We start from the raw sequence: 12,384 nt of genomic DNA on the forward strand, positions 1-12,384 counted from the left end.
AGTCTTCAAACCCATATCTCACTGGAGGTGTAATACGAAGGGCTCCCTATCACGCACACTCCATATTACTCTTGCACTCCACCTGGATATGAGCCTGGATCATCCTGCCGTTAGGCTACAATATGCCTTGGACTCATTGTGGCTCTTCAATGTCCACTTGAATCTTGTCCTGACTGGAATTTTCTACCTCAATATCTGGAACAACTGTCACATATGACTGTTTCAACATCTACTTCTCATCAAATACAACATCTCTACTGACAACCATCTTCCTTTTAACCTAATCCTATAACTTGTACCCTTTCACACCTTTATTGTAGCCAATAAAGATGCACTATTGTGACTTGGGTCAAGTTTAGACCAATTCTCACTGGAAATATGCACATATGTTAGACATCCAAAAATCCTCAAATTACCTAGATCGATGAGGTTGAATGTCCACACCTCCTCTGTGACTTTTCCATCCAATGAAGCTCGTTGTGATCAATGAGGTTGAATGTCCACACATGGAAATATGCACATATGTTAGACACCCAAGAATCCTCAAATTACCTAGATCAATGAGGTTGAATGTCCACACCTCCTTTGCGACTTTTCCATCCAATGAAGCTCGTTGTGATCCGTGGACTAGATAGCATGCCATATTGAGTGCTGCTGCCTAGAAACCTTTTATATCTTGTCATTATATTCGTTTCCATTATTAGACTACAAATATTTTATTTTTCTCGCTGTCTAGTTCCCAACCTTTTCCTTCCATAGTTTTAACTTGGCAAAGGCCTCATATTTATATTTCATAAAATAAAACCATAACTTACGAGAAAAATCATTAGTGAATGTTACAAAGTTATTGAAACCTCCAACGAACGGTTTTTCGTAGGCCCTTAGACATCAGAATGGACATAGTATAAGATTCCCTTGGTCTTATGTTGCTCGTACTTGAAACAAACTCTACATTATTTCCCAATGAGACTTGCACATTCCAATTGTGCAACAACAAACACCCCTAAAAAAACCCCTCTTATGTAGTTCCATCATCCCACGTTCATTGAGATGACCCAAGCGCTTGTGCCACAATTTAGTTGCATCATTATTAGTTTCAACAAATGCTACATCATCCATAACTGTGCCCCCAAAAACTTATAAAAGTTTCCTAAAATCCTCCTTGTTGTCATCACTGTCATTTCACCCTTTCTAACTCTCATGATATGTCTATATCCATATGACCAGAATGAATAACCATTCGCTTGAAGAGTACCTTGAGAAATCAAATTCTTCCTCAATTTCGGAACTAAACACACCCCACTCAACGTGCTCACACCACCATCATCCAAAGCAATTTTAATTTCCCCTTTCTAGTGACGATACAAGTTTTATCCTTACCTAAATAGACAAAACCAAAATCACATGAATTAAAAGAGTTGAACTACTATTGGTGTGACATCATATGGTAGGAGCACCTAGAATCAAGGATCCATGCATTAATGCACTTTTAAGATGAAACGCAAAGCAAATCCTCTTCATTACAAGAACCATCAGACTGAACTATATTTTTTGAACTACTATTTCCTGACTTGTTTGAACAATCCCTCTTTAAATGACCAATTTGCTTGCAACCATAACATTATGCTATTTTTTTATTCTTGGACTTGAGTATCTTTTTATTTTTAGAATCCACCGCCTTACCATTGCCTCTGCCACATTCTTGACCTCCCTTCACAAACAAATCTTCATCTGAACTTCCTTCACCTATTCCTCTATGCTTTGGCGACATTGTGTATGTTGCAAAAGGATATAATAAATGTAATCCAGTGTGATTGTTTCCTTCCTGTATGTGAAAGTGGTCACCAAGTGATCACAAGAGCTTGGTAAAGCGCATATCAAAATAATGACTTTATCCTTATCGTCAACCTTCACACCAAGTCGTGTCAAATCAACGAGAATGTTATTGAAAGCATTGACATGAGCTTGTAAACGGCCTTCTTCTCGCATCTTCAGGTTATAGAGACGCTGCTACACGAGCAATTTGTCCACGAGCGTCTTGGACATGTACTAATTTTCCAATTTATCCAAGACATCCTTCGGGGTTGAAAGGTTGAGGATATGATTCATCACGTCATCAGAAACACAAAGTCTTACCAAACACGCGATATTCTCTTTCATCTCGTTCCAATAAATAGTTGCGATGTCTGTCAGTTTCTCATCACAAAGCACCTTTTGTAAACCTTCTGTGCATATCTCAACAATATGGAGTTAAACTCAACAAAATTTCCTTCCCATCTTCTCCAAACTTTCAAACAAAATCTAAGATGAAGATTATTATTTAGCTCATAATCACTAAAGAGAAGGCCAAGTGGGATCCCCGAGGATCCCCCTACCTCTCGCCCTTGCACATTTTTAGGAACCATAGTATTATATAAGTTTTGTTTGTATTTGTAGCATTGAAAGTCTAATTTATTCAAATAATATAACGAAACTCGGTTGTTTGTGTAACATTTTTTTATATAAAGTAAAACAAAATTCTTAATATTTTCTTGAACTATTTGCATACGGAAGGCAATATATATATATATATATATATATATATATATATATATATATATATATATATATATATATATATATATATATATATATATATATATATAAAAGAAAAAGTTGAAGAGAAATTTCTTCAGAAGAAAGGGTACAATAAACAAAACGATAAGCAACATAACACAACAAAAAACTGCCAATCATACACAGATTTTAAAATATACTAGTATGTAGGAGTAAGGTCTTACTATTACGTATCTAAAATCCTATAAGAAGGTTATGTATTCGACTTCACCACAGCTTCTCAAATTCACGTGTTTGATTGCATTTATTTAATAAGAAAATGCATTGGTGGATGTACAAACTCAATTGTGGCCTTGGTAGATGTTGATTTTCAACAATTTCAACAAAGCAAAGTAAAGCACTCCTTTTAACTTAACCAAAAAAAAAGTAATAACACTCCTTTTGTCCTTCTTTAAAAGCATATGCATATTGATATACAGGTTTCCTCCAATAATGTTCCGATTAAAATATAATAAAATATTATAAACACATAAAATAATAGTACATTACAAAACATGCATCCACCCACAGCTTATTCAATTTCCATATGGTGTATTCAATATTCATTTCTTATTTTCCTTCTTTTTCTTTTCCTCCAACTATAAATAACCTCATCACCTTCCTCCCTCTTGTCCTCAAATCAAATTCATCTTTTCATATCTCTCTCTCACTCTCAATCTCTCTTTCTCAAAGAAAAACAGTTTCTATAAAAATGGAAAACAATCTACCGGTGCTATCAAAGAGAGTGTGGAGTATAATTCGTGTTGCCTACTTCATGTTGAGAAAAGAAATATCAAAGGGTAAGTTAATGATGAACTTAAACATGATACTCAAACGCCACACCAAACTTGCCGGAAAAGCCGTTGCCAATTTAATATCCCACCATCCAAACCATGGTGGCTCGACCTCAAACCGCCACTCCCACGACTCACACCACCAATTCACTTCCTCAAGGGAGTACGAATTCAGGTGTAGCAACACTCCCAACCACTTCTTCTCAATAGGAAAGCGTCACCACATCCACAACCACAAGCACAATGCTCAAGCAAGACTTACACACGACGAAGAGGTGACGACTATGAATGCAATGAAGGCGGTGGTGGAGATGCTTAACAATGATCAAGCAATTGTAGAAGTGTCTCCAGGTTTCCCTTTAAGAGGGGATGATGAGAAGGACAATCAAATTGATAAGGCAGCTGAAGATTTCATAAAAAGGTTTTACAGCCAATTGAGGAAGCAAGATTGATTGATTAATATTAATTCAACATACCTTGTTTAGTGGATAATTAATCAAGTAGCCATATTTTGCGTTTTTTTTTTTTGTTACTTTATGATATAAATACCTATGAGTGAAGGTTTTTTATTCATGTTAATTATGAGTTTGCAAATGTTTAATTTAACTGCTGCTTATCAATAATAAGGGAATAAATTACAGAATCTATAAAATAAAAGAGAATAAATTAATGGATTGTATTATATAGAATCTTCCTAAAAAATATTTTCAATGAATCTTTTGAGTTTAGGATATACTCTCTTGGCCATAATGAATCATTTCTAGCTAGTCTCTTGGATAATACATATATTTTGTACAAGTTCAAAGTGTTTTTTTTTAATGAAACAAACTTTAGCTTACAAATTAATGTATTATTATGTGTTTGTGTGGAGATTTTGAAAGATTTAGCTATATATGGCACACACTTGGTTGTCCTATTATGATTCCCCTAACATGTCTATAGCAATAGCCGGACCCTCTAAAATTTTGTGGCATTCTCAGCTCTTACTTTTTTTCTCCCACACATATATGCACACTCTCTTGTTCTCCTTTATTTTATATAAACTAATTAAAAACGTTTTTCCAATGTTGTTGAATTATGATTGTAAAAAGAATATGAAAAATGTCAATTTGCAAGTGGAAAAATAATTAGGGATGCTATTTCCACCCTTAAATGTATCCCATGTTCTCGAAAATTCGAAAAATGCTTTCAAGCACGTGTAGATTCGAAAAATGTCCTTCAAAATTTAAAAGATGCATCTCCACACAGACTCCAAAATCACACCAGAAAATGCTATATAGTCCGAAAATATATCTTCATGCCTTATTTAAATGCATCGGAGATGCATCTGGAATGTCCGTGAATGTTGTTTATTTATAACAAAGAAAAGTAAACGCACTCGTTTGTCGTTCTTCAAAAAGCATATATATGTCTCCTCCAATAATGTTTGATTAAAATATAACAGAATATTATAAAGATATAGAGTAATACAAAACATGTATCCACCGACGGTTTATTCAAGGGAACTTCTATGGTGAAGTATGTAAATTGACTTCTTTGAAAAAGTCATTTTAATTGACCAATTAAAAAAGACTAGTAAATCCTAAAATGCCACATCATCGTTAGCATGAAGGCAGTATACCATAAGCATTTTTTTAAAAAAACTTTCATTTATTATAAATCATTCCTTCATCAATTTAATAATAATTTATCAATTAAAAAAAAATTTAACTAAAAAACTCATTTTTTACGTGTTTTTCTTCCTTCTCCTAAACCATCTTCTTCTTCCTCCACCTTCATCTTCCTTCTCCAGTATCTCCTCCATCATCGTTGTTAAACTCCCTCATCGAATGGTTAAAAGCTATTCCCTCCTTTCACAGATAGTTGTTCATATCTAAATCTTATATTTTCTCAAAATCAACTTAATTTGAGTTATTATAGAGAAACGTTCGATTTGGATAATAGGGTTTGTATTTTAAGTTAAAGTTGATTTGAAGTCTTACCCAAAAAATGATCGATTTGGTGATTAGGGTATGTATTTTAATTTAAAGTTGATAAATCCTTCTTACCCAGAAGCAATCACTTTTTAGTCTGTAAGTTGAAGTTGATTTTCACCCAGAAGTTGATATATTCTTGGGGATTAGAGTCTGTATTTTTAGTTGAAACATTATTTTGAATTCTTAACCAGAAACAATATATTAGGTGATTAGTTTTATATATAAAATATAATTTGATTTGAATTTGATTTATGAAATTGGGGATTAGGGCTTGTATTTTATCTAATTTTTACCCAACATTTATCGAATTGGGGATAAAGGTTTCAATTTAGGATTTTAATTAAATTATTGGTGTTTCTGTTGCATAAACAAGAATATATATTGTGATATTATTCAAGTTTAAGCTGCGTGTTATTGTGAATTATGTTGATAATTTATTCTTCAAATTCCCAATAGTTAAGTAAAAGGTGCAAATAGTTTACTCAGAAAGAGTTTGAAGTCGAGAACACACACCGAAAAAGGGCTTGCATGGGTAAACCAATCATAGTTTATGCACGGTATAAAAAAGCACTAGTGCGGTCTCTGTGTGGGATGCAAGGACATAGCATGATAAAACACATGCCTGTAAATTTAAAATAAGCTCTTGTACATTATCTGTTAGAACTATTTTATATGGTCAAGTTGTGTAATTGAGTTATGTAATATCAATTTTTTAGAAAAAGACCTAACTGAAGCTTTTTATTTATGATTATAAGTTATCCAATATGAAGTCATTAAGAAAGTAACGAGTTTGTTGCAATATGAAGTTTAAATCGAATCTAATAAATTAAAATTTTTTGTCTCAAAGAAAAATGTTCATTTTTTTGTTACAACCGTGAATTTAGTATTGGAGTTCAATGTCAATTTTGAAAACAATGCTAAAATATCACACTGAGCCTATTATTTGAAATTGATATTCACTTAAGTTTTGTTGCATTTTGAAACAGCGTAAATGAGTAAGCAACATGTTAATTAGAGATGAAGTCAACTTGTGAAGAAGGAGAATGTGAATATAAGAGAGCTCAAGTAAGATGTTAGCTCAATTCAGTTGTACATATCCAAATCACAAGGGTATGTTAAATCCAAACGTAACATATCATTATTTTTGTGTTATTTGGAAAAAAATGTTATGTTTATTTGGTGTGTAACTATCGTATAGTTATTGGTAGTGAATTTTATAAAAGAGGTCAAATCATACAATAAATGATACAATTATACAAAATACAATCCAATTATCCAAAAAAAAACATGGAAAACCGACAAATTTGATAATTATAAAATAACATAATAAAATCACACTTGATAATTTCTGGAGGCCAAACGGTGTACACGCGTACCAGTACCGGTACTTTGCCTTAAACCAAATGATAAATAAAATAAATCATACATTACACAAAGAAAATAAAATTACACATAAGATCCATCTGGAGTGACCACCCTGACCTTGAAAGGGGCATTGTCACAGGATCTCCAAACTCTTGGTAGCTCTAGCCGATGACCCCAGACTTGAGATTCCACCTCAAAATTTATTTTCATAACTCATTGTTACATGAATAGTTTAGAGAGAACTTTTTTATAAAGAATAAAGAATGTTTTTCCTTCTTGGAAGGATAAAAGAGTCTTCTTCATATACTCAAGGAAAACTTAGGGGAGATTGACCTTTGCACCTTTGTTGACAAGTAGAAGAAGAAAGTTCTTTTCATAGATATCTAAGACATATATATTCTTGTTCTTCGGCAAAGAGTTTGTGGCCAAAATTTGATATTAGAATAATGCTGAAGGCTTTAGAAAGTTAAGATGAATCATTGAAGATGGTACAGAAGGAGAGATATTATTTCTATGAGATCATATATGAGGAATTCCTTCATCCTCATAGTCTATTGCCTTTGCAATAGTAGTTGGACTCACCCAAGACTCCTTAACCTGATTCGAGTAAGTAAGATTATAAAGCATATCAAAATACTCATCCCATCCTTGTCTAGAAACCATCCTCAGGTAATCAAAGGATTCTTGCTCTAACCTTTCTTCAAAGTTAACACGACCTTCAGCAATAACAACCAACTAGTTCTCGATACCTAATTTAGTTTGAGAGATAACAACCGATGTTTTAAACAAGAGAGGATAAGGTACTAATCTGGCCCGATCTATAAGCAAAAAGGATAACTTTTACACTTATTAAGAAAGATAATTGAGTGTATTTAATTTTATTGATTTCATGTAAGAGAAATAACTCAATTACACATGTACCCTTAAATAAAAATTAAAAACACTTTAAAAACATTGAAAAGATAAGACATAAAAACAACAGATGATGATAGAGAGTGAGAGTATCCAAGAGGTACTTGGCCTTAAACCAAAGTAATTCAAAATACGAACAAAAATCATCCCAAAGTCAATATGAAACAACCTGATATCATAATACAACCCAATTCTGTTTTGTTAACACGTCAACCGTGGTAACAATTCTCTCTCTTTCATTACTAATGTTTTGCTTGTTGAAGGATTAATGCATAACTTTTTGTCCATACTTCAATTAAGTGACAATGGTTATGATATTATTTTTAATCAAAACTCTTGCAAAGTTGTTAGTCAGAAGGATGGCTCTATCCTATTCAACGGCAAGAGGAAAAATAACATCTATAATATTATACTTTATGATCTTAAAGAGCAGAACGTAAAATGTTTTAAGTATGTTAACAAAGAGAAATGGACTTGGCATAGACGATTGGGCCATGTTAGAATGAGAAGGATCTCTCAGTTGAACAAGATTAATTTAGTCAGAGGCCTTCCTAATCTGAAGTTCTCTTCAGAGGCTCTTTGTGAAGCGTGCCAGAAAGGCAAGTTTTCTAAATCCTCGTTCAAGGCTAAAAATGTTGTTTCTACCTCTAGGCCTTTGGAGCTTTTGCACATTGACTTGTTTGACCAGTGAAAATTGCTTTTTCCAGTGACAAGAAGTATGGAGTAGTCACTGTTGATGATTACAGTCGTTGGACTTGGGTTAAATTTCTTAGACACAAGGATGAGTCACATTCTACGTTCACCATATTCTGTACTTAAGTGTAAAATGAGAAAGACTCTAAAATTTTCAGAGTCAAAAGTGATCATGGTGGCGAATTTGAAAACAAACAATTTGAGAAGCTGTTTGATGAAAATGAGATTTCCCATTATTTCTCCTGCACTAGAACTCCACCACAAAATAGAGTTGTAGAGAGGAAGAATAGGACTTTGCAATGAGAAAACACTTATGGGCAGAGGCTGTTAACATTAACATTTAGAATGGAATCTCTATCACACCTATTCTGGGTATGACTCTTTAAGAATTGTGAAAAAAATAAGAAACCCCAATAGTTCATATTTCCATCCATTTGGATGTAATTGTTTTATTTTGAACACTAAAGATAATATTAACAAGTTTGATTCTAAAGCAAATAAATGTATCATTTTAGGATACTCTGAACGCTCAAAAGGCTATAAAGTATACAACACTGAGATTTTAGAGAAAAATCATGAAACAAACCTATTGTAAAAATACGAAGCATCCATGTGAAACATTAACATATTCGAATGTTCATCAATAATTAAAATGAAAACAAAACTTACATATTGGCATCAAGTGTTCATCAATAATTAAAATTAAAACAAAACTTACATATTGTCATCAAGTGGTTTCAATCTCATCTCAATTACAATTGCAGCTGATCAAACCGTGATTATACCTACTAAATTTAGTGTCAATCACTACTAAACTAACTACAAATTGATTTTATAAGTGCTATTTTAAAAGAAGAAAGATGTTAAAAAAAAAGAGCAGTATTATATATTCAATGCATATAATACCCACTATATATATTTTTCCGTAACTTTTGTTGAAAGCAGATTTTAATGTTCTCCTACTACGGATGGTTGTTGTACTAAAAAGTTGAGATTGATAGGGTAATTATCCAGAATATGCACGTTATCGAAATTTCAGATAGAGCCCTAGGATTGTCCCAAAGAAAAGTGATTGAAAAACCAAAAAGAAATAGAGCGGTGCATGTCCGTGGCGAATTATTGAGCTGGTACTTTTTTTGCTCAATCCAATACAGTAGTCACATTTTACTAACTAAACTGAGACATTCTTAACCAAGAATTAAACTAGATTCTAAAGACAAATGTAATCATTATTTAGTAAGAAAAGCAATTATGATAAAAATAAATTCAATGAAATGGATAGAGCTAATATAGATCCAACTCACAAATGGATAAGGCTAAGTGTTATCCAATCCTTTATCTCTATGATTGTCGCATTATCTGTGAATGCTAGCTCTGTCACTTCTTTAAGAAACTTTGGTTGTAAAAATAACTTTTTTTTTGTTTTTTATAAAAATAAGCTATCAAATAAATACGTTGCAAATAAACAATATCAAGTGTTTGTATTTAAAATAATGTTTAGTCTAGTAAAGTAGATTGACCCACTGGGATAACCTCTATCCTTAAGATACCCATAATTTATGTTGATTTTATTAGAGATAATTTTTTTATTGACCCTCTATGGGGTGACTCCAGCAAAATTCTCAACTTGTCCCCTGCTTTGGAAATGTATTTTTGAAGTAATTTTTTTTTTTGATTTTTCCAGAATTCGGAAATGCATATCCGAAAAAAATTAGGATTTTGGTTATTTCGGAAATGCATCTCCGAAACAACAAAAAAATTGGGATTTTGATTAATTCGGATATGCATATCCGAAAATATCCCAAAAATTAAATTTTTTAAGGATATTGATTAATTCACATATTATTAAATTGATATAATTTATAAGTTATAAATAATAATAATGATAATTATCTTTTTGCAGGAGGTTGAACAGAGCTGGAACCAAGAGATGAGAGGCAAGCCCATGTAAGTAGTGTGGAAAAAGCTGTTTAGACTCCAACCTACTATCAAGACTTTGATGAGCCAATGTGTGGGATCAGGACTCAGATTGACACTGCCAGGGGTGAATTATTCATTGCTCAGCAGAACCTTTTACTGAACAGAATGGATTCTCAATTGATTGATAGGGTCAGAACATGCTCTGAGAAGGTGATTCAGTTGAATAATACAGAGGAGGCTATGTTGGGACAAAGAGCAAAAATCAATTGGATTAGACTTGGAGATAGCAACAATGCATACTTTTATGCTACCCTAAGGGCTAAGTATAACAGAACTAGCATTTGTTTTTTGAAGGATAAATATGGTAATATAATTCAGGATCAAAAGGCATGGAGAAAGAGGTGCTGGATTTTTATAGAGACCTTGTTGGCAGGAAAAAATATAACCTTAGGAAGATTGATATTGATGCTATGAGGAGAGGCAGTCAATTATCCATGGATCAATGTGATCTTCTGACTGCCAGAGTAATTGAAAAAGAGATATATGATGTTATGAAATCCAGCAAGGACCTCACTGCCCCAGGTATTGATGGATATGGAGTGAAATTTTTCAAAACTGCTTGGCCTATTATTAAACAGGATATCCAGGCTGCAGTGTGGGACTTCTTTGACAATGGAAGGCTATATGGGGCAGCTAATAGTACCCTAATGACTATTATTCCCAAGAGTTCTAATGCTTGTATGGTTAGAGATTTCAGGCCCATCTCCTGCTGTTCAGTACTTTACAAGATTATTTCTAAAGTTATGACAACTAGACTTGGTAAAGTTCTGAAAGAAGTAGTACATGTTGATCAAGCAGCCTTTGTCCCTGGCCAACAAATTTAAGACCATATTCTGCTAGCTTATGAACTGATGAAGGGTTATAGTGTCAATGGTGGGGCTCCTAAATGTATGATTCAAATGGATTTGCAAAAGGCCTATGATAGTGTTGATTGGCAAGCTTTGGAAGACATTATGATTGAGATGGGATTCCCAGATAGGTTCATCCAATGGTGTATGCTCATGGTGAAGATTGTATCCTACAGGTATAAAGTTAACTCTGTTGTCTCTGAGCACTTGCAAGCACAAAGGGGTTTGAGACAAGGAGACCCCTTGTCACCCCTGTTATTTATACTAGTTATGGAGTATCTTAATAGGATCCTCCAGAAACTTGATGAGAATACAAGATTCAGGTATCATTCTAAATGCAAGAAGTTGAAAATTGTCAACCTGAGTTTTGCTGATGATCTTTTGATTTTTACTAGAGGAGACACTGTTTCTGTTCAACAGGTGATGGTAGCTTTTGGTAAGTTCTCTGAGTCCACAGGCTTGTGTGTAAATCCTTCCAAATGTAAAACATATTTTGGAAATGTTAATGAGCAAGTTAGAAAGGAAATCCTACACACTACTTCCTTTGCAGAGGGGATTCTACCTTTTAGGTATTTAGGTTTACCCTTAACAAGTAGGAAATTGTCTGTGCAGAATTGTCTAGGGCTGGTTGATAAAATTGTTTTTAGGATTAAGCATTGGAGCTCAAGACTCCTTAGTTTTGCGGGCAGAACTCAGCTTATCAAGAGTGTCTTGTTCTCCATCAACAATTTCTGGTTACAATGCCTCCTAATCCCCAAGAGTGTGATTCAAAAGGTTGAAGCTATTTGCCGTTCTTTCCTATGGGAAGGTACTGAAGTCATTACTAGAAAGTCACCTGTGGCTTGGAAGAAAGTTTGCAGCCAGCGAAGTAAAGGAGGGCTCAATATCTTAGCTTTACATAATTGGAACAAGACTTGTTTATTGAAGAATGTTTCGAACTTGTCTGGTAAAGCTGATAGCTTGTGGATTCGGTGGGTCCATAGCTATTACATCAAGAATGATGATATTCTGACTATCTCGAGCAAACAATATGATTCTTGGATAATGAAGAGCATTTTGAATGTTCGTGATAGTGTCAGCAATTTGCAGGATTGGAATAGTATGCTGCTCCAAAGCAAATTTGTAACAAGGACTATGTATCGTGCATTATGTGATCCGGCCCCAAATGTTAACTGGTGTAATGTCATGTCCAACAATCTTGCTAGGCCTCGCGCGATCCAC

The 12,384-nt window shown here is 33.6% G+C and overlaps 1 protein-coding gene across 1 annotated transcript; it reads left to right on the forward strand.

Moving 5' to 3' along the window:
- The first annotated feature begins 3,188 nt into the window (after positions 1-3,188).
- On the forward strand, positions 3,189-3,958 carry LOC131648425 (uncharacterized). Its single transcript, XM_058918184.1, has one exon. It carries the CDS (start codon positions 3,308-3,310, stop codon positions 3,839-3,841), a length of 534 nt encoding a protein of 177 aa, XP_058774167.1. The 5' UTR covers positions 3,189-3,307; the 3' UTR covers positions 3,842-3,958.
- Positions 3,959-12,384: the final 8,426 nt, after the last annotated feature.

This window comes from Vicia villosa, linkage group LG2 (assembly GCF_029867415.1).
Source record: "Vicia villosa cultivar HV-30 ecotype Madison, WI linkage group LG2, Vvil1.0, whole genome shotgun sequence".
In the NCBI taxonomy this organism is placed as follows: domain Eukaryota; kingdom Viridiplantae; phylum Streptophyta; class Magnoliopsida; order Fabales; family Fabaceae; genus Vicia; species Vicia villosa.

What these genes read in the sequence shown, in the direction of transcription:
- LOC131648425 (XM_058918184.1), top strand. Translation starts at nt 3,308, where the DNA reads ATGGAAAACAATCTACCGGTGCTATCAAAGAGAGTGTGGAGTATAATT.